A 22,248-nucleotide genomic window follows, 5' to 3' on the forward strand; every position below is an offset into this window, starting at 1 on the left:
GGCCATTGGACTTAAACATTACACAACAAGTTGGAAATCGCAAATACAACAATAAGTGGTTTGGAAGTCATTGGTGACAGTGGCTAACTGCAAGAATTGCACAGCAATCACTAGCCTGCTATTCAGTGGAGTGGCTGTGGGGTCCCAAATCTGGGATTAAGGGGCTCTTTTCCAAGTTTAAAAGGAAAAACATTCAACATTGGCCATGCTGTCAATGAAGCATGATTTGTGGTGTGCTCAAAACAACTGTTAACTCGGAACTGTGAAAACTTGACTTTAGTGAGTTCAAGACAACTGGGAAGTCGGGAATAAATTAGCTCCGACTAGGAAAATATGTTTTGAACGGTCATCCAACTAAATCTGGCCTCTTTCTAGAGCCATGACCTGTAGATGAATGACGCCCTCATGATTCAACCTTGTTTTTGTCCGAGTTCCCAGTTGTTTTGAAAGCCCCATAATTCCAGAGAATGCCAGACTTGTGACAAAATTTGCCCACGAAGGCAAGTGAGCACAGCACAACAAGGTGAGTCCAAAAATGTATTGCATGCTGCTGCACAAATTATGTAATATGCCAGGGAGATATGTATATTATAGCTAAGAAAGTAAAACTAAGTGTATGTTGTGTAGTAAGATGTTAGTAGCCAATGTGCCTCACCATAATACTTTGGTCTATTTACCCCTCTTAATTTCACCTACTGTTCTGACTTAGTGGTGCACATGAAGCCTTTAACCTGTTTTAGAGAAATATAATCATTGAATATTGTAAGAGCTTTCATTGTCTGCTTATATGCCCCCTTTATTTATCCTACGATTCTGACTTTGTGTACAGGGAGAATATTGTAAGAACGGCCCATATTCTGAATTCTGTTGCTGTACATTTCAAAAGTGCTGAACACATAGTTATATTGTCTACGTCCGTCCTAGCTCCTTCATTAATGTCTTAATCGAAATTGCAGATTGTCTCTTATCTGCTTGTTGCTCCCTAATTCCATAGTTTGGAAATCTTTGTCTATCGACCTGTCTGTAGACAATTCGAACGCGAAAAATTTCAGATTGCCTCTCTTTTAGCATGTAAATCTTGGTGGATTTTTTAAAAAGTGGGATGCATGCCAGCAAAGCCACTACACAACACTAAACAATACATTAATTATCCTATAATGGTGACTAACGGTACCCACAAACTGTTAGGGCCTATATAAAGCTGTCCCAACTGGTTTAGTGATGTGATTTGTAGTGGCTTTGCTGGCATGCATCCCACAGGTGTTTTTTTTTTGTCCCACTAGGATATATATATATACACACACAGTATATCAGCAGCGACTGGAATAATTGTTTTGAACGGTCATCCAATTTAAGAACTCGGGCCTCTTTCTAGAGTTTTTTTTTTCTAGAGCTCTTCCTTTCGGACCTGAAGATATCTGACGTGATGTTTTGACCTCGTATTTTTTCCGAGTTCCCAGTTGTTCCGAACGCGGCATTAATCCCCTACCGTAACCATTTTAAATGTCAACTCCAATGGGGTAACATGGGGTAGGGACGTCCCAAGGATGCCAAGTAGCAAGGACGTTAATAGAAAACACATAAAAGTATTTTCCAGTTTCTGCCTTCAAAATAAAAGCCCCTACACCAGAAATATTAGAGAAAGGAGATGGGAATCCCGTTTTCAAATAGCGAGCAATAGCAATGTCGTCTTTTTTGTAGGCACCAATTCCGACATGGTTCGTTGGTTGGGGAAAGCCTATGACACAAGTATCAAACTCATTCCACGTAGCGTACTTGATGGATGAATTAAGGTCACTATTTAGTCAGTGGTGTAAAGTACTTAATTAAATAGTACTTTAAAGTATTTTTACTTAAGTCGTTTTTTGGGGTATCTGTACTTTACTATTTATATTTTGACAACTTTTACATTCACTTCACTAAATTTCTATTTTTTTTTTTTTAACACGTTTGCTCTATATATTTCACTGACACCCAATAGTACTTGTTACATTTTGAATGAAAGCAGGACAGAAATGGTCCAATTCATACACTTATCAAGAGAACATCCCTGGTCATCGCTCCTGCCTCTGACCTGGCGGACTCACTAAACACAAACACTTTGTTTCTGAATGAAGTCTGAGTGTTGGAGTGTGTCCCTGGCTATCCATAAATTAAAGAAACATGACCAATTGAGCCATATGGTTAGCTTAATATAAAGAATTTGTAATGATTTTTGCTTTTGATACTTAAGTACATTTTTGCATTTACTTTTGATAAATAAGTATATTTAAAACCAAATACTTTTGACTTTTACTCAAGTAGTATTTTACTGGGTGACTTTCATTTGAGTCATTTCCTATTAAGGTATTTTTACTTTTACTCAAGTATGACAATTGGGTACTTGTTCCACCACTGTAATTAGTAAGGTACTCCCTTCACCTGGTTGTCTAGGTCTTAATTGGAAAAGGAACAAAAACCCGCAGCCCCTTGGCCCTCCATGGAATGAGTTTGACACCCCTGATTGGCCATAGGCCAGGGGTGTCAAACTCATTCCACGTAGGGCCTACCCTAGCTTCTGTGGGGTTTTGTTTTTGCCTTTCAATTAAGACCTAAGGTGTGTTTGAATACTCATACTAACTGCACTATTTGTGACATAAATTGAGTATGTAGTATGCTTATTGGTCCATACTGTTAGTATGCCAAAAGTTCCCGGATGTCGTACAACATTTGCCAAAATACGAAGTAAACAAGCAGGACACTATTTCCATGGTTTTAGGGCCCATAATTCAATTCTTTAGAAAATGGGTGTGGCTTCCACAACATTAAGATTTGAAGAAAATGGCAGAAAATATGCAGCCGAAGTCCGACAAGAGCGGATACAAATTCAGGTTGCAAGTTCAAACCCCCGAGCTGACAAGGTACAAATCTGTCGTTCTGCCCCTGAACAGGCAGTTAAGTCACTGTTCCTAGGCTGTCATTGAAAATAAGAATTTGTTCTTAACTGACTTGCCTAGTTAAATAAAGGTTAAATAAATAATTGCATATATGACAAATGTTGAGCAATGTAATAGTCATGACTTTTCAAATAAGTTCATTTGAAAAGTCAATAGGCATACTACATACTCAATTTACATCAAATAGTACGGTTAGTATGAGTATTCGAACACCGCTTAGGTCTTAATTGAAAGTTAGAAACAAGTTATTACAGAGAACAAGTAAAAGATCACAAAATGTAGTTCGCAAAATTAATTTGTTGTGCCCAATTGATTCCCATTCACTACTTGGGAGTGCTTAACTTTTCCCCAGAATGCAATTGACACAGGCAACGTACACAATGGCCGTACATAACTGAGGAAATCTCTGGCCATATTTGACAAAAGATAAATCCCTCTAGCCCTAAATGTGTGAAGGTCAACAGTACTACTAATAGGAGTGGCAAGTAGACAGGATTCTTCAATTAAGTGTTTCATTCAACAAGAAACTAGTTTTCATTTCACTTGACAAATACTGTACCAAACATCTTAGATGTAAAATTGCATGAGAGACCGATTTGGCAAAAAATTTCAATTTCTGATATTTTTTTATTTATCCTAGTTAACTATTTTGAGGAAGTGTATACTGGCTGCTGTTGCCATGGCATCTCAAGAGGGACAAATTATATTGCTGCTTTGCTAATTTTTCAAGCAAATGTCTTAATTAAGGGAGGATGCGAGGCAGACGTTGACATGGCCTAGCCCTGCTAAGAGCTAACCAAACCTAGTGTGTGGGCTCTAACGCCAATCAATTTGAAATATCTAGACAAATTTCAAAAGGTTAAAAAGACACTGGAAAAAGAAAAGCACTGTCAACTTACTGATGAAATCAAAGTTATCATTGTCATGTTACTAAAAACAGACCACGTCAGTTATTTTGCTCCTTTATTTCAGACATTCCCATTATTGCTGGTACAGTGTTAAATAATGACAAAATAATAAAGCTCTTTTAAAAAGTGAAAGGAAAATAAAAACCGGGCGGCAAGTAACTGATTACATGTAATCTGATTACTAAAAACTAATCAGTTACGTTCCCAGCAAAAAATATTGTAATCAGATTACACACTTGAACTAGATTACTTTTTAGATTTAAAAAGTATGATCACAAAAAAAAAAAAAAAAAAAATCATGACACCTTTCTCAATGACAATTCAGCATTGGGGGGGGGGGGGGTGCAAGTTTAAATTTGTTCCACCTGAGTGAGTCTGACAAGTCAGACCACCGATGACGACAAATGCGTTTTATGGATCATTTGTCTTTAAATGCCTCCTAAAGGGGAAAGTTATCAAAAGTAAGTCAGATTACAGAGTTTGGGTAATCCAAAAGACTGATGACAATTTTGAACAGGTAACTAGTAACGTATTACATTTTTACCTACCCAACCCTGCAGGCAGTTTATATCCTACCTAGATCTGATCTGTGGAAATGTCATGAACCGTGAATTAAAAACAAAGTGCACATGTTCTCCACTACATTAAAAATGGATACATATTATTTTTTAATACTTTTTAATTCAGAGAAATGAAGATACCGTATGTATGCCTGTTGAAGGGGTAGCAATGGAAGGCAAGTAGGACGCACCACAACCTTCCAGCAGTCTGTAAAGAGGCTTTAAGCAGGAAGGAAATGGGCATCAAGAAATGGAGCAACATGCTTCTTGAGATAAATAGTCAAGTGAAGATGGAATGGGAAATTGGGAGTCCACAGTCTTGAATCTGGGGAGGTCGTTGTTTTTTTTAAATAATATGTTTGTTTTTTTTATACACCGTGCAAATTTTTGTCAATCTTCTTTTTCAGATGGTGTTTGTAAGCCAAGATGTCCCGGTTCCATTTGGTGATCGTCTGCTTTTCACAAACCCAGATCTCCTGGGCCACCTAGGGAGGGAACAAAAAGGAGAAACGGGGTTGAAAAGGGACAAATGTGCATCAATCCCCATTCTTCCAACAAAGATTTCTCATAGGTATATATAAACTAGGACTATTTATAATAAACTCATTCAAAATATGTTGACTCTGCTACTGTATATTAGTGGAGTGTAACAGTGCAGCACCAGTATGCCAATGGCATGATGGAGTATATTCAGACAGTGTGGCAGTTGTCCAACAATGTATTTAAAAACAACCCTTTCATACAAAGTGTTCTAGTCTTTTTATCCAAACCTGCTGGATGAGCCTGAAGTCGTGGCTAACCAACATCATGCCGCCCTCGTACTCGTTGATGGCGTCGGCCAGGGCGTCAATGGTCTCGATGTCCAAGTGATTGGTGGGCTCATCCAGGAAGAGCATGTGGGCATTCTGACCAGCCAGCCAGGCGAAGCACACCCGGCACTTCTGCCCATCAGACAGGTTCCGGATGGGGTTCACCTGGTAAAATGCAGAAAATTGCCACCAATGTCAGTAAAATCAGGGCGGCAGGTAGCCTAGTGGTTAAGAGCGTTGGGCCAATAATCGACAGGTCGTTGGGTCCAATCTTTGAGCCGACTAGGTGAAAGATCTGCCGATGTGCCCTTGAGCAAGGCACTTATCGCTAATTGCTCCTGTAAGTCACTCTGTACAAGAGAGTCTGCTAAACGACTAAAATGTAAATTGTCGTAAGACAGCCCCCCAATTCATCTATGGGTTTAATTACATTTCCGACTTCAGTTTAATTTTAAATGACCTACAACCCTGCAAACCTGGGCTCAAATATAATTGTTTTTTTTCTCTCCAAATACATAAGCTGCCCTTGGAGCTTGAATGGTGCAAATGGAACCAATGGAATAGTCCCAAAAGTACAAACCCCACTCCCGTGGCATGCCAGACGGGCTCAATCAAACCCTGCTACATGACAAATGTTTTAGGATCACTAATGATCAAACTGACCTGCTGTTTGCCCGTCAGCCCATAACGGCCAATGATCTTCCTCATCTCCTCCCTCTCCTTGATCTCTGGGTAACACTTCATCATGTAGTCCAGGGGCGAGAGGTCGAGTTCCAGCTGCTCAGTTAGATGCTTTAGAGGGGAAATAAGGAGTAGGTTCATCCATGTGAATCGTGTAGAGTTGTAAAAAAAAATATCTAATTTCTGAAGTTGTCCCGTGATGGATGCGGTGGATTGAGACATCAATTTAAAAAATTAAATATAAAACATATCTAGCTTAAACTGACAGATTGATGGATTTATTTTAACGCTAATTAGATTTCTACAGGGACGCAGACATCGACTCTAGAACTTAATGTGTACATCACTTTTTATAGTTGGGACTTCGTTTTCAACCATAAGTTAAATTGTTTTTTTAATAATAATAATATCACTGGAGGATGACTTTAACTTCAAGTAATTAAATAAAACTAAAGATGCCACTGACCATCCCGTCATCTCAAAATTTGCAGTCTACTCCAATTTTTTGCCATTGTAGGAGCACACAAAAAAAAAAGTGTTTCTGGACACAATTGTCAAGACAGTTTAGGCTATTAGTGCATTTTAAAATGGTACCTGGTGATATCTGCCAATCTTGACGTGGGAGTTCTTGCGGATCATACCGTCAGTAGGGAGGAGCTGAGGACAAAGAATGACGAGACGTGAGTCGGGATGTCTGATCAGAAACATGTATACTTTTGAGAAGTTGAATAAAATAAAATGACATTTAACTAGAAAAGACAACTGAACAGGAAATGGAAAGAAAAAAAGTGACAACGTACATGGTTTCTACTCATTGGCCCCTCACTTGTCAGTAAAAACAGTACCATTAAGGTAATGCCTCATGGCAGGGCCGAATAGCAGAACAATTAGTTAGCTAAATGACCATATAATTATAACAATGTCAAGACTCACCTCTCCAGTGAGAAGTTTGAGCAAGGTGGATTTCCCGGCCCCGTTGGGCCCCACAAGGGCCACTCGGGTGTCGAGGTCTATGCCGAACTCAAGGTTCTTGTATATATGGGGCTGAAATGTCAAACAAGGGGAAAAAATAAGAAATTCACACTAACAATATCACAAAAAAAACGTGATTGAGTAGTTCGGAGCTGGAATTTCTCTTCTCATAAATAAAACAAATAAATTAAAAAAACATTCAGTCAGAAGTGAGAGGTTGGACAATCACCTACCTGGTCATCGGAGTACTTGAAGCTGACATTCTGTACCATGATGACCGGAGGGGGAATCTTCCCACAGGGAGGAAAACAAAATGACAGGGTCTAAAGGAGAAGAGAAGAATGAGCTTACTGTCTTCGGGGAGGAGTTTAGGATATAGCTTAGTGTCTTCGGGGAGGAGTTTAGGATATAGCTTACTGTCTTCGGGGAGGAGTTTAGGATATAGCTTACTGTCTTCGGGGAGGAGTTTAGGATATAGCTTACTGTCTTCGGGGAGGAGTTTAGGATATAGCTTACTGTCTTCGGGGAGGAGTTTAGGATATAGCTTACTGTCTTCGGGGAGGAGTTTAGGATATAGCTTACTGTCCTCGGGGAGGAGTTTAGGATATAGCTTACTGTCCTCGGGGAGGAGTTTAGGATATAGCTTACTGTCTTCAGATCTGAGGATGATCCCTGCCCTACCACCCTGAATGGAGCTATGATATTTTGGTTTCTATTTTGCAATTCTATAAAAAAAACAAATCTATTATCCTGGAACTAACTCACTCTGTGGCATCTACTGTACACTTCTTTGCATCACAATAGACCATAACTATGTTCAGAATTTTCTAAAATAAAAAAAGAGTTACCTGCAGTAATATCCACTTACTATAGTCCAGATAATTCTGACCATGTGACTTGCAGTCAAAACTAATTACACACCAAAAAAAAACGAACCTTTTCAAACCCTATATGGGAAGCACTGTCACTTTTGTCCACCGAGTAAGTCACTAAACAAACTTACTTTGTCATTGGAAACGCTCTCAGTCAGGCCAGAGGCCACCATCTTCTGCAGGGTTTTCTCTTTACTCTGGGCTTGGCGAGCCAACTTGGCTGAGCCGTGCCCAAACCGGGCTATGTAGTTCTGGTGGGGTGGTAAGGAGAGAAAGGGAGGTTTACAAAATAAATATCTGTTTGGTGAAGCCCTTCACTCCCAACACTCCCTCATAATTGTGTGTCACATGAGTTTATTCAACTTAAAACAGTTTGTATGAAACGACCACACCCTAGGTGGTTCCAAAATAACCCACCACTATGCTTGATCCATCACATAACTGGCATCAGCCCGAATTTCACATAAATAAATTGCCAAACCACTAGTGAATGAGGAAGTGTGTTTAGAGAAAGGGAATCTTAGATACCTTCATGTGTTTGATCTGGTCCTGCTCCCAGTTGAATCTCTTCATCTGGTTCTCTTCCAGCTCCTCCCTGGTCTTTATGTACTGATCGTAGTTGCCCTATCAGGAAGTAAACAAACATAGTTGCCCTATCAGGATGTAAACAAACAGTTACCCTACCACAGGGATAGGCAACTGGTGGTCCCCCTTTGAAGGCCCTCGGATCAAGAGTAGAATACACAAGGTCCAAATTTTGTCGAAATTTGGTTGTCCATCAGTAGTTTGTCTTGTTGTGTCAGTCACTGATAGTCACTCAATTAAATTAGCCCATGTCAGGGGGAGGATGGATGTTGGTACACAGACCCAAGTGCAGCTCGTCATCATATTTTGTGCCCCCCCCCAATCAAAGTTGCCCATCCCTGCCCTACCAGGAATTTGTTTTTACACGAGTACCATTTTACACTTGAAATGGGATGTACTCGTACACCGGAGTCATTTTCCTTTGTTCTTATGACTTGAATATACTTACTTTTATCCAGAGTAACTAACCATGGGCAAATACAATATAAAACTACTAGATGGTTGAAGTCTGAGAAAGTATCAGGGTGTAAAACTAACTTTTTTGTATGCCAATCATGGTGGCAGGTAGATATAATTTCTACCAGCCACAGATTTTTTTTTTACCAAACAAAATATTTTAGCAATAATTACACAACATGAGCATGCTTAGTAATGTTTCTAAAAACAAATGTATTACAAATAAGTGATGTGGTATATGTTCGATTTAATTTTACACTGAACAAAAATATAAAAACACAAGAAGTGTTGGTCCCATGTTTCATGAGCTGAAATAAAACAATCCCTGAAATGTTCCATACGCACAAAAAACGTATTTCTCACAATTTGTGCACAAATTTGTTTACATCCCTGTAATTCACATGGATGGTGAATTAGACATACTTACCCGCCAATGCCAAGTCCTACCCATGTTTGGTAGGTGTTAATTTTAGGCCCTGGTAAGTATGATAAACTGGTGTTTTATTTATCAACTGAAGACAGGAAATGCAACTGCTCTGACTTGGAGGATTATTCTAAACCAGACAAACATCCCATTGGTCCATGTTGGCTAGTTGCAGGGTGCAGTTGCTCTTACCGTGTAGTATTTCAGCTTGCGCTCGTGTAAGTGCATGATGTTGGTGCACACGCCGTTAAGGAAGTCTTGCGAATGGGAAATCAGGACCAAAATACGTTTAAATCTGTTGAATTGGAGAGAGAATTGTTTGGACACTTCAAAATACTGACAAAGCTAATCTTGAGTTACACCAAACATGGGGATTCTTCATCCAAATGTAAAGGATTATAGTCAAAGTTTATAGCTAGTGGTTAGTACAGATTAGTCAACTCCATGAGTAATGTCTAAAACATCTCATGTTGGAACGAACAAACCCTGTGGCGTCCGTTCTACACTTTGGCATGCTGCTGGGATCAGATAAACGCTTCGGTCTAGTTTTTGTCAACGCGCCCCCGCACTGACAACATACTGCCAGGCAGGGACACTATAATTCGGCCTTTTGTTTACATCATGTCACAGCAGCAGTAATATCTTAAAGGCGGAAACATATTTACACGACTTCCTAGTTTACCTCTGGAGTTGTCGATCAATAAAACCACAGTAGGTCATAGCAGAAAGCTGCTTTCAACCAATCAACGGTGGCTTTTCGAGTTAATAAAAATAAATGATAAAAACGGCACAAATCTGTCTAGAAAAGTAATGTCCTACATCTTACACACACAGGTAATGGGCCTTACTGGCTAAGCTCTTCCTCCAGCCACACACAGGCATCCAAGTCCAAGTGATTGGTGGGCTCATCCAGCAGCAACATGAAGGGCTTCAAGAACAGGGCTCTGGAGTCGAGGAACACACAAACAAAACATTACTTTTTGGGGGGTGGGGGGAGATGACCCAAAACATAAATTTTTTTTAAAAAAAAAACAGGGCATTTGCAAATGAAAAACACCCATTCACTCTTAGATTCTTATTGATGTGTGATTTAGATTTATTTATTTTTTAAATCTTAAAACCTTTTAAATCTATAAATTGTTTTTAATGACTAAAAAGGCATCTGGGCAAAGTGAAAGGGAACACAAAGAGTAGAGTGCCCAGAACTGTAGGGATCAGATAAACGCTTCGGTCCATTTTTGTCACCGCGCCGCCGCACTGTGAACATACTGCTTGGCGGTGGCGCTATCATTCGGCCTTTCTTTACATCACTTCCCAAACAGTTCTGAGGCAAACGCCTACGCAGCATTAAAATATATATATATATATATATATATCCCATAGCGCTATGCCCTTCAGAACCCTAGCGGCATTGGCTCCTACCGCTTTCATGAAGATCTGACATTTCTTCTAGACAGATGTTAAAAGGGGAATTTCTGTAGCGATGCTTGAGAGTCTAGGAAAAAGACTGGGCTCAAGGCCTGCGTTCATAAAGTGTCTCACAGTAGGATTGCTGATCTAGGATCAGGTCCCCCACCTGTTATGATTCAAAGGTTATATAACGGATCCTAGATCAGCACTCCTTCACCGAGATGTTTTATCAATACAGACACAGAGCTGTGGATAATGAAGACCTGATCCTAGATCAGCACTCATTCACTGAGATGTTTTATCAATACAGACCCAGAGCTGTGGATAATGAAGACCTGATCCTAGATCAGCAGGTTTGTATTGTACAGGGTGGGTGTGTTACCTGGCCAGAGCGACACGCATCCTCCAGCCTCCGCTGAAGTCCTTGAGCTTCTTCTGCTGCATGGCGGCGGTAAAGCCCAGGCCGTGGAGGATCTGGGAGGCCCGCACCTCGGCCTTGTCTGCGTCCAGCTCCTCCAGACGCTCATACAGCTCCATCAGCTTCTCACACTCAGCTTTAGGGGAGAGAAAAAAGGAGAGAGAGAGAGAGAGAGAGCGTAGGAAAAGAGAAAGGAGGTGAGTTGGAGTGGTGGACAGAAGGGAGGGAACTTCCACTCAACGGTTTTCATTTTAACTGGTTGGGGGCGGGGTGAAATGTAATCACGGTTGTCATGCCACCAAATAAGCCTTTGTGCCCATTGCCCGACGCTACATCACAAAGGGAACTCATTCTGTAGGACTGTTCGGGACATGGGAAGTAGTGTACCACGCCTAGGAAGGGATGCTGCCACGATGAGCACAGTTCCCATGGTAACGTGGAAATACTCTTAAATTACCACAACCCATCCACCATTATAAAAAGGCAATCGCTATCACCACAGCAAGGTACAAAACGTTTAGATAAATAGGAACAACCTTAAATTGCTCCATTTGAGACAGTTTTAGCAATGGTCTTCCTATGAGGGCGAAGTAGACGAAGGACGAATGCAAAACACTCACAGTCCTCGGAGGCCAGGCGCTCGGCCTCCTTCTCCAGATGGATCCTCTCCGCGTCCACCTCCATGACACACTGCAGGGCCGTCTTGTCGCTGGGCGCCATCTCACGGGTCAGGTGGTAGATGTCAATGTGCTCTGGGATAGGTATCTCGCGGTGGCCAATGGCTGACAGCAACATGGATTTACCTGGAAAAAGTAGAGTCCCCATAGGAGATCAAATGTTGTATTCGTAAATAAATAATAATTATTTTATCTTTATTTAACTAGGCAAGTCAGTTAAGAACAAATTCTTATTTTCAATGACGAACAGTGAGTTAACTGCCTGTTCAGGGGGAGAACGACAGATTTGTACCTTGTCAGGGATTCGTACTTGCAACCTTTCGGTTACTAGCCCAACGCTCTAACCATTAGGCTACCCTGCCGCCCCATTGTTCCAATAAACGGCTGAGATGGTTGAAAAGCGTACCCACTGAGACGGGCGTACCCACTACTGAAGATTACATGGCAAAAAAGGTGTCCCAAGGCACTGGGTCATGTTCATTAGAGCACACCGTAGCAAAATGTTTTGCAATTAAAAAAAAATGTACATTTGTGTTTCTACTCAAAATGTAATTTGAGGGGTTTCTTCCGTTTTATGCCCATTGAACACAACTCAGGCGGCGGTAACTACTTACCAGTGCCGTTGAGGCCAATGAGGCCATAGCGCCGGCCCGAGTTGAGCTCCAGGCTGGTGTCCTGCAACAGCTCTTGCCCGTGGAAGGTGAGCGACAAGCTGGCGACGTGGACGTCCGTGCTGTTGGGGTGCGACGCCAGGACGCCGGTTACAGCCCGCGCCTCTGTTTTCTTCAGCTCAAACTCGTCCATCTCCTTGGTCAGCATATCCACTCCTGTGACACAGTGAGACTTTAGTTTAGTTTGTCATTTTATACATGAAAAAAAAAGGGGTTATCCATCTCCACTGACAGACATATGTGTACCAGTCAACCCATATTTAACATGAGATACCAACCACCCACCCACTTACATGACAGAGTAATTTAGCAGACGCTCAAGAGCTATTTACATTTTAGTGCAAGAAGAAAACAAAACACATCTCTGAGCACCTAATGTAGCTGTGAAGAGGATTTAGACTTGAGCCCTTTAGTTCCTCTATGATAGACAACTAATACCGTTGCTTTCTGCTCCATTCTGCTGGCCTTGCTCTAGTATCTCTCCCTCTCCGTCCTCTCCTGGTTTTTTGGCCTTCTGCCGGGATTTGGCGGCTTCCTTCTTCTTCTGCGCCTTCTTCTTGGCCAGGTCGGAGGGCATGGCTGCTGAGGACCTCGAGGGAAAAAAATTCAACCTGAAGACACAGCGAGAAGGGGGACAAAGCAGGGGAAACTGGGTCAGTGACGTTGTGTTCCCTGCATCTGGATTATCAGAGAGGCTAATACGGCAGCTAAGCAGTCTTAGGGTGAAAGTAATGGTATATTGTTTGATGCAGCCACTAAAATGGAAAAGAGTAGCAAGCCAATGTAGCAAGCCAACACCTAATTTCCATTAGCTGGCATAAGAGTAAACAAATTAAAGTAACGTTATATAAATGGTTGACTTAAGGGGTTGCCTGTGTTAGATTCAAGGTGACTTGTTGCTGACCAGCTAAATGGGAAATTCAATGCAATCAACCCCGATAAAGCCCCACTTGATCGGGCTTTAGTGGAAGGCTTGCAAGTCCTCCCTTCCAGCCTTAGTTGCCATTAATGATATGTATTAACCCTAGATGACATACAGGGGGCACTGTTTTGAAGCCACCGCACAGCCATTTTGGTATTCCAAAGTAAAAAAATATTTGACAGCGTGTCTATATATTCTATTAGACTCCTCAATGCATATTTTAGCATTATATTATGTAACCTAAACATTAAAAAATATATATAAACACGGCCTCCCGAGTGACACAGTGATCTAAGGCACTGCATCACCATGCTAGATTCATCACTACAGACCCGGGTTTGATCCCAGGATGTGTCGCAGCTGGCCACGAGTCCCTTGAGGCGGCACACAATTGGCCCAGTGTCGTCCGGGTTAGGGGAGGGTTTAGCCGGCCGGGATGTCCTTGTCCCATCGCGCTCTAGAGACTCCTTGTGGGTGGCGGGCCGGGTGCATGCACGCTGAATTTGGTCGCCAGCTGGACTGTGTTTCCTCCGACACATAGGTGCGGCTGGCTTCCGGGTTAAGCGAGCAGTGTGTCAAGAAGCAGTGCGGCAGGGTCGAGTTTGAGGACACATGGCTCTCGACCTTCACCTCGCCCGAGTCCGTACGGGAGTTGCAGCGATGGGACAAGACTAACTACCAATTGGAAATCATGAAATTGGGGAGAAAAAGGGGTAAAAAGAACAACATTTTTGTACCAATTTAACTGCTCCCACTACAAATACATGTAATTTGGTGCTTAAATGATATTGAAATACTGCAGAATTCCATTCATTTCTATGGAGGACTGGGCCTACTGAGGAGCACCAATATGGAGGCCAGTGGCTTCAAAGCCTCATTAGCTACATCGTATTAACACAAGCTGGTGTTCATAGACATCATTGGTTTCCATTCATATGAATCGCAAGCAAAGACGAGACATTGGAAATTGCCAGTTCATATCAGGTTACACAGCTGATGAATTTTACGCCAAGATCGCTAACGGTATGTAACTAGCTAATTATATTGGTGCCGTGGTGATTGCAACATCAGTACATTCCGGGCCTAGCATCGTTACTCAACACCAATAAATGCCAGCATAATTTCCCTTGTAGCAAGCTAGTTCGTTCTTACAGCATAGCGGTAAGCGCTGAAGAACCGGGGTAGTTAAGACAGGTGGGTAATGTAATCTCACGTGTCGTCCTCACACGCATTTCCTGCCATTTACCTAGTTGGCTATTTTAACCAATATCCTGTAAGAACTGTGCGTAACTAGTAGCTACATAATTTAATCAACTAGCCCAACTGCGGTAGTTAACTAGATGCGAAACTGGCGCCCTGGGCCATTTTATATGGAGGTTGATAAAGAGGCCCCTAAATTACCAAGCTAATGTTCGCTAGCTAAACGGCTAGGTCGAAAAATATATATACACACACAACGGTTATATTCAACCAAAGGTAAAATTGTCTAGCTAAAATTACGTCCGAATATAGTTATAAAATCTTATCACAAATCCAGGAATCCCGTGTGGGCCTTCATGTCCTTTGATTTGACAGATGCCAATAAATTCCGCTGGCTATAAATCCCCCCACCCCCACAAAACGATTGAGTCAGACTCCAAGTAATGATTCAGCTAACTGGTGGCTAATGCCGAAGCAACTCGTGGTCCTCTTCACTGCATTGTGTAACTAGCTAGTTTACCGGCGGGTATGCTAGCTCGACTTTAGTTAGCTAACGTTACTGATCGAATCAATCTTGTATCTTCTTACTAAAAGCCCACATACGAATTTTTTTGTATACTATTATTTGTGACTATGTCAGGTGTGGTTCATATACGTTTAAATATAATGAAATATATTTTCTTACCGGTCTTGTACCTGTTCACCGGCGGCGGCGACGACGTTGGAAACGCACAAGAAAGAATGATCTCGTTGTCGCGTGTTCCCTACGCCGGCTCACCCGACCAATGAAACGCCGAGTTGTCTTTGTAGCTCCACCTTCTCATTTTAATGTAGGGCGGGTAAAGGAAGGGTTGCTGGGAAATGGTGTATTCTGTACGTCATTACCGACAACAAAAAAAGCGTCAAGACGAGAAATGATTCATTTATTGCAACAACATTGATAGTGTGGCCTGAACTCCTGTGATTTGTATTTTACCGTGAAATTCTTACTTGCAAGCCTTTAAACAATGCAGTTCAAGAAATAGAATTAGAAAAATATTTACAACGTTTAAAAAAAGTAAGAGGCTATATGGCAGCGCACAATTGGGCCAGCTTCGTCCGGGTTTGGCCGGGGTAGGCAGTCATTGTAAATCAGCCTGAAACATGGTTAGACTTTGCATATTCTGATTATTTATTATAATATAAGATATGTTAAATATAAACTCCAGGAGGTTTTCACTTCTCAAATTGAGGAAACATGCAATTGGCATGCTGACTGCAGGAATGTCTACCAGAGCTGTTGCCATAAAATTGATTGTTCATTTCTCTCCAATAATCCGCCTCCAATTGCATTTTAGCGATGCCAGTTTGAATGCACAGAAATACCGTAACGAGATCCTGAGGCCCATTGTCGCGCCATTCACCCGCCACCATAACCTCGTGTTTCAGCATGATAATGCACAGCCCCATGTCGCAAGGATCTGTACACAATTCCTGGAAGCTGAAAATGTCCCCGTTCTTCCATGACCTGCGTACTCACCAGACATGTCACTCTTTGAGCATATTTGAGATGCTCTGGATCGATGTGTACGACAGCGTGGTCCAGTTCCGGCCAATATCCAGCAACTTTGCATAGCTTGAAGAGGAGTGGGGACAACATTCCCCAGGCCACAACCTTTAGCCTGATCAACTCTATGCGAAGGAGACGTGAGGCAAATGGTTTGTCACACCAGATACTGATTGGTTTTCTGATGCACGCCCCTACTTTTTATTTTATTTATTAAGGTGACTTTGACCAACCGATGCATATCTGTATTCCCAGTCATGTGAAATCAATAAATTAGGGCCTAATTTATTTATTTCAATTGACTGATTTCCTTAACTGTAACACAGTAAAATCTTTGAAATAGTTGCAGGTTGCGTTAATGTTTTTGTTCGGTATAGTTTCACGTCTGTCTTGAATACATAATTACATTTGGTGATTTTCTCATTGTCCTTATAGACCCAAGCTTATCTTCAGATCTGTGTGTGTGTTAGTCTTTACGTTCACATGAATTATGCATTAATGGCAATGGGAAGATTTGGGTGAACTTCTGATTGACACTTTGTTAAGTAACAGTTGATCCATTGTCCTCCGCAGAGTGAGATAAATGCGGAACATCAGCAGGAGCCAGTTGTGCAGGAGAAGGGGGACCGATGACTCCTTCCAGAAACCCTCACATTGCTCTTCTGGCTGCTACTCTGTCATATGTGGCCCCACTACAACACGATCACCACGCCAGCGAGGTGAACCATAAGGACACACAGTGGTGGGAAAAAGGACTCAATTGTCATCCTTGAGTAAAAGTTAAAGATACCTTTTATAGAAAAGGACTCAATTGTCATCCTTGAGTAAAAGTTAAAGATACCTTTTATAGAAAAGGACTCAATTGTCATCCTTGAGTAAAAGTTAAAGATACCTTTTATTAGAAAAGGACTCAAGTGAAATTAAAAAGTACATATTTTTTTAGGAATGTAGTGAAGTAAAAGTAATGTACAGATACCCCCAGAAACAACTTAAATAGTACTTGAAAGTATTTTTACTTAAGTACGTTACACCACTGAGGTCACAGTCCATAACAGTCCTTATTTATTGAATACCCTCAGATCAGTTTTTTTTTTTTTTGCTACACGTTCTGTATCTAAATTTAACTTAAGTTGAGCTGTTTCTTAATAAGTTGTACAACTGCCTAGACACACCCTGCAGGATCTGGTTTCCTCCTTACAGAGGAGAAATAAACAACCCAGAATCCCCAGTAAATGAAGAAAGAACAAAATACTAAACTCGAGCAACTTTCCTCCAAGGAACTATCATCCATATGAATGTCATCACTGACACCCACTTTGTTTTCACAATTCCAGAATTTACAGTGCCTTGCGAAAGTATTCGGCCCCCTTGAACTTTGCGACCTTTTGCCACATTTCAGGCTTCAAACATAAAGATATAAAACTGTATTTTTTTGTGAAGAATCAACAACAAGTGGGACACAATCATGAAGTGGAACGACATTTATTGGATATTTCAAACTTTTTTAACAAATCAAAAACTGAAAAATTGGGCGTGCAAAATCATTCAGCCCCCTTAAGTTAATACTTTGTAGCGCCACCTTTTGCTGCGATTACAGCTGTAAGTCGCTTGGGGTATGTCTCTATCAGTTTTGCACATCGAGAGACTGAATTTTTTTCCCACTCCTCCTTGCAAAACAGCTCGAGCTCAGTGAGGTTGGATGGAGAGCATTTGTGAACAGCAGTTTTCAGTTCTTTCCACAGATTCTCGATTGGATTCAGGTCTGGACTTTGACTTGGCCATTCTAACACCTGGATATGTTTATTTTTGAACCATTCCATTGTAGATTTTGCTTTACGTTTTGGATCATTGTCTTGTTGGAAGACAAATCTCCGTCCCAGTCTCAGGTCTTTTGCAGACTCCATCAGGTTTTCTTCCAGAATGGTCCTGTATTTGGCTCCATCCATCTTCCCATCAATTTTAACCATCTTCCCTGTCCCTGCTGAAGAAAAGCAGGCCCAAACCATGATGCTGCCACCACCATGTTTGACAGTGGGAATGGTGTTTTCAGGGTGATGAGCTGTGTTGCTTTTACGCCAAACATAACGTTTTGCATTGTTGCCAAAAAGTTCAATTTTGGTTTCATCTGACCAGAGCACCTTCTTCCACATGTTTTGTGTGTCTCCCAGGTGGCTTGTGGCAAACTTTAAACAACACTTTTTATGGATATCTTTAAGAAATGGCTTTCTTCTTGCCACTCTTCCATAAAGGCCAGATTTGTGCAATATACGACTGATTGTTGTCCTATGGACAGAGTCTCTCACCTCAGCTGTAGATCTCTGCAGTTCATCCAGAGTGATCATGGGCCTCTTGGCTGCATCTCTGATCAGTCTTCTCCTTGTATGAGCTGAAAGTTTAGAGGGACGGCCAGGTCTTGGTAGATTTGCAGTGGTCTGATACTCCTTCCATTTCAATATTATCGCTTGCACAGTGCTCCTTGGGATGTTTAAAGCTTGGGAAATCTTTTTGTATCCAAATCCGGCTTTAAACTTCTTCACAACAGTATCTCGGACCTGCGTGGTGTGTTCCTTGTTCTTCATGATGCTCTCTGCACTTTTAACGGACCTCTGAGACTATCACAGTGCAGGTGCATTTATACGGAGACTTGATTACACACAGGTGGATTGTATTTATCATCATTAGTCATTTAGGTCAACATTGGATCATTCAGAGATCCTCACTGAACTTCTGGAGAGAGTTTACTGCACTAAAAGTAAAGGGGCTGAATAATTTTGCACGCCCAATTTTTCAGTTTTGGATTTGTTAAAAAAGTTTGAAATATCCAATAAATGTCGTTCCACTTCATGATTGTGTCCCACTTGTTGTTGATTCTTCACAAAAAAATACAGTTTTATATCTTTATGTTTGAAGCCTGAAATGTGGCAAAAGGTCGCAAAGTTCAAGGGGGCCGAATACTTTCGCAAGGCACTGTATATTGAGCACACACTGTGTTGTTGAACTTCTCTATGTGTTTTCTAAGATGAATGAAAGTCTCTGTTTCATATGAATTGTGCAGTGTCATGTATATGGATGAATGTGGTCTTAACCCCTGTTTGGGGTTTTAGGCTGGGTTTCTGTACAGCACTTTGAGATATTAGCTGATGTAAGAAGGGCTATATAAATACATTTGATTTGTGGGAGCGTGCAATTTAAATGTCCTTTCCCCCGTCCTCTTTTTGACTCACAAGGGCAAGACTGAAAATTTGGGCCTGTCATTATCAATGACTTCAATTTAGATCTCTACACCTGCTAAGTCATAGACTGGTTAAACCAGACTGAATGCTGTGCTCTCCATTGTTTTACATCAGCGTTCAGTTGTTTACCCAGGCTAACTGAGTCATATAGCCTGCGTGAGACACAATTGGTTTTTTTTTAATGAGTAATTGAAACCATGGCACAGCATTAATTATAACTCCAAAACCATCTGAGTGGAAAAATTCATAGGACCGAACCACACCTTACTCAGAATTTTAGTCAATGATGTACACAAACAGCCAGCAAAATACTCTTTAATGTTAGAGGGGAAGAAAAAGTCTAACATTTGAAAAAAATAAAATAATAATAATTAAAAAAGGAAAAGGAAACACTGATACACTATTTATACAAAAGTATGTGGACATCCCTTCAAATTAGTGGATTCAGCTATTTCAGTCACACCTGTTGCTGACAGGTGCATGAAATTGAGCACAGAGCCTTGCAATCTCCATAGACACATTGACAGTAGATTGGACTTACCGAAGGGCTCAGAGACTTTCAACATGGCACCGTCATATGATGCCACCTTTCCAACAAGTCAGTTTGTCCAATTTCTGCCCTCCTAGAGCTGTTCCGGTCAACTGTAAGTGCTGCTGTTGTGAAGTGGAAACATCTAGAAGCAACAAAAACGGCTCAGCTGTGAAGTGGTAGGTCACACAAGCTCACAGAACAGGAACGCAGAGTGCTGAAGTGTGTAGCGTGTAAAATGTGTCTGTCCTCGGTTGCAACACTCACTACCGAGTTCCAAACTGCCTCTGGAAGCAGAATCAGCACAAGAACTGTTCGTCGGGAGCTTCATGAAATGGGTTTCCGAGCAGGAGCTGAGCAGCCGCACACACAAGCCTAAGATCACCATGTGCAATGCCAAGCGTCAGTTGGAGTGGTGTAAAGCTCACCACCATTGGACTCTGGAGCAGTGGAAACGTGTTCTCTGGAGTGATGAATCATGCGTCACCATCTGGCAGTCTAACGGACAAATCTGTGTTTGGCAGATGCCAGGAGAACACTACCTGCCCCAATGCATAGTGCCAACTATAAAGTTTGGTGGAGGAGGAATAATGGTCTGGGAATGTTTTTCATGGTTCGGGCTAGGCCCTTTAGTTCCAGGGACGGGACATCTTATTTGTTTATTATATTTTATTATTATTTTTTATTTTTTTAACCAATTTTGTGGTATCCAATTGGTAATTACAGTCCTGTACCATCGCTGCGACTCCTGTACGGACTCGGGAGACACGACTGTCGAGAGCCGTGCGTCCTCCGAAACACATCCCAGCCAAGCTGCACTGCTTCTTGACACAACGGCCGCTAAACCCGGAAGCCAGCAACAATGTGTCAGAGGAAACACCGTACATCTGGTGACCGTGTCAGCATGCATTGCGCCAGGCACGCCACAGGAGTCACAAGTGCGCGATGGGACAGGAACATCCCTGCCAGCCAAATCCGTATTAATGCCCATGATTTTGGAATGAGATGTTTGATGAGCACATACTTTTGGTCATGTAGTGTACCTTGCATTCGGAAAGTATTCAGACCCCTTCACTTTTTTTCACATTTTATTACGTTACAGCCTTATTCTAAAATTGATTAAATAAAAACATTTCCTCAATCTATACACAATACCCCATAATGACAAAGCAAAAACAGGTTTTTAGAAAATGTAGAAACTGTATTCAAAATGAAAAATGGATACCTTATTTACATAAGTATTCAGACCCTTTGTAATAAGACTCGAAATTGAGCTCAGGTGTATCCTGTTTCCATTGATCATCCTTGAGATGTTTCTACAACTTGATTGGAGTCCACCTGTGGTAAATGTCAATTGATTGGACATGATTTGAAAAGGCACACACCTGTCTATATAAGGCCCCACAGTTGACAGTGCATGTCAGAGCAAAAACCATGAGGTTGAAGGAATTGTCTGTAACGCGCTGAGACAGGATTGTGTCTAGGCACAGATCTGGGGAAGAGTACCAAAACATTTCTGCAGCATTGAAGGTCCCCAAGAACACAGTTTGCCTCTGTCATTCTTAAATGGAAAAAATGTGGAACCACCAAGACTCTTCCTAGAGCTGGCCGCCCGGCTAAATCATGCAATCGGGAGAGAAGGGCCTTGGTCAGGGAGGTGACCAAGAACTCGATGGTTACTCTGACAGAGCTCCAGAGTTCCTCTGTGGAGATGGGAGAACCTTCCAGAAGGACAACCATCTCTGCAGCACTCCACCAATCAGGCCTTTATGGTAGAGTGGCCAGACGGAAGCCACTCCTCAGTAAGAGGCACTGGACAGCACGCTTGGAGTTTGCCAAAAGGCACCGAAAGAAACAAGATTCTCTGGTCTGATGAAACCAAGATTGAACTCTTTGGCCTGAATGCCAAGCGTCACATCTGGAGGAAACCTGGCCAATACCATCCCTACGGTGAAGCAAGGTGGCAGCATCATGCTGTAGGGATGTTTTTCAGCGTCGGTTTCAAAATATGGAGACTGGTAGTCAGTAAGGTGTTGTATTGGATTTGTCCCCAATTTTTTTTGTTGTTCAGTATTACTTTAGTGCCTTGTTGCAAACAGGATACATGTTTTGGAATATTTTTATTCTGTACGTGTAACAGTTGTTAAAGTACTATGTGAATTTCACCAGGTTCATATATCAATATGTTGTGTTGATTTGTTATGCATGCCTGCATCCTGGGAGAAGGGGAGTGTGTACTTACGTTTTGCCCGGCGTGCTCGTGCTCAAAATTTTTTGATGCACTGAGAGAGAAAGAGGCGACGATTCTCAGAACAGATGTGCTCTACAAATGTGGAAAAAGTCAAGGGGTTTGAATACTTTCTGTGTGAATACTTTCCCATTCTAACCCAAATCTATTTGAATAGAGGACTAGTTGGGGAAAAAAAGAGGTCCAAACGC

At 41.6% G+C, this 22,248-nt stretch overlaps 1 protein-coding gene across 2 annotated transcripts; it reads right to left on the reverse strand.

The window, feature by feature from the left end:
- Positions 1-3,886: 3,886 nt before the first annotated feature.
- Positions 3,887-16,181, reverse strand: abcf2a (ATP-binding cassette, sub-family F (GCN20), member 2a). 2 transcript variants are annotated; one of them, XM_090225266.1, is made up of 17 exons: positions 16,021-16,181; positions 15,187-15,372; positions 13,634-13,976; positions 12,818-12,990; positions 12,323-12,535; positions 11,652-11,834; positions 10,996-11,167; positions 10,052-10,147; positions 9,396-9,498; positions 8,267-8,362; positions 7,870-7,989; positions 7,100-7,189; positions 6,828-6,938; positions 6,489-6,551; positions 5,877-6,005; positions 5,175-5,378; positions 3,887-4,889 (listed from the first exon to the last, which is right to left on the reverse strand). In XM_090225266.1, exons 3-17 carry the CDS (start codon positions 13,750-13,752, stop codon positions 4,773-4,775), a joined length of 1,989 nt encoding a protein of 662 aa, XP_090081392.1. In that variant the 5' UTR covers positions 13,753-13,976; positions 15,187-15,372; positions 16,021-16,181; the 3' UTR covers positions 3,887-4,772. The 2 variants fall into 2 exon arrangements, with proteins under 2 accessions (XP_090081392.1, XP_021445752.2); XM_021590077.3 differs by lacking the exons at positions 13,634-13,976; positions 16,021-16,181 and having other exon boundaries at positions 15,187-15,235.
- Between the last annotated feature and the right edge of the window lie 6,067 nt (positions 16,182-22,248).

This window comes from Oncorhynchus mykiss, chromosome 28, assembly GCF_057628025.1.
Source record: "Oncorhynchus mykiss isolate SJ-2025 chromosome 28, ASM5762802v1, whole genome shotgun sequence".
NCBI classification, from domain to species: Eukaryota; Metazoa; Chordata; class Actinopteri; order Salmoniformes; family Salmonidae; genus Oncorhynchus; species Oncorhynchus mykiss.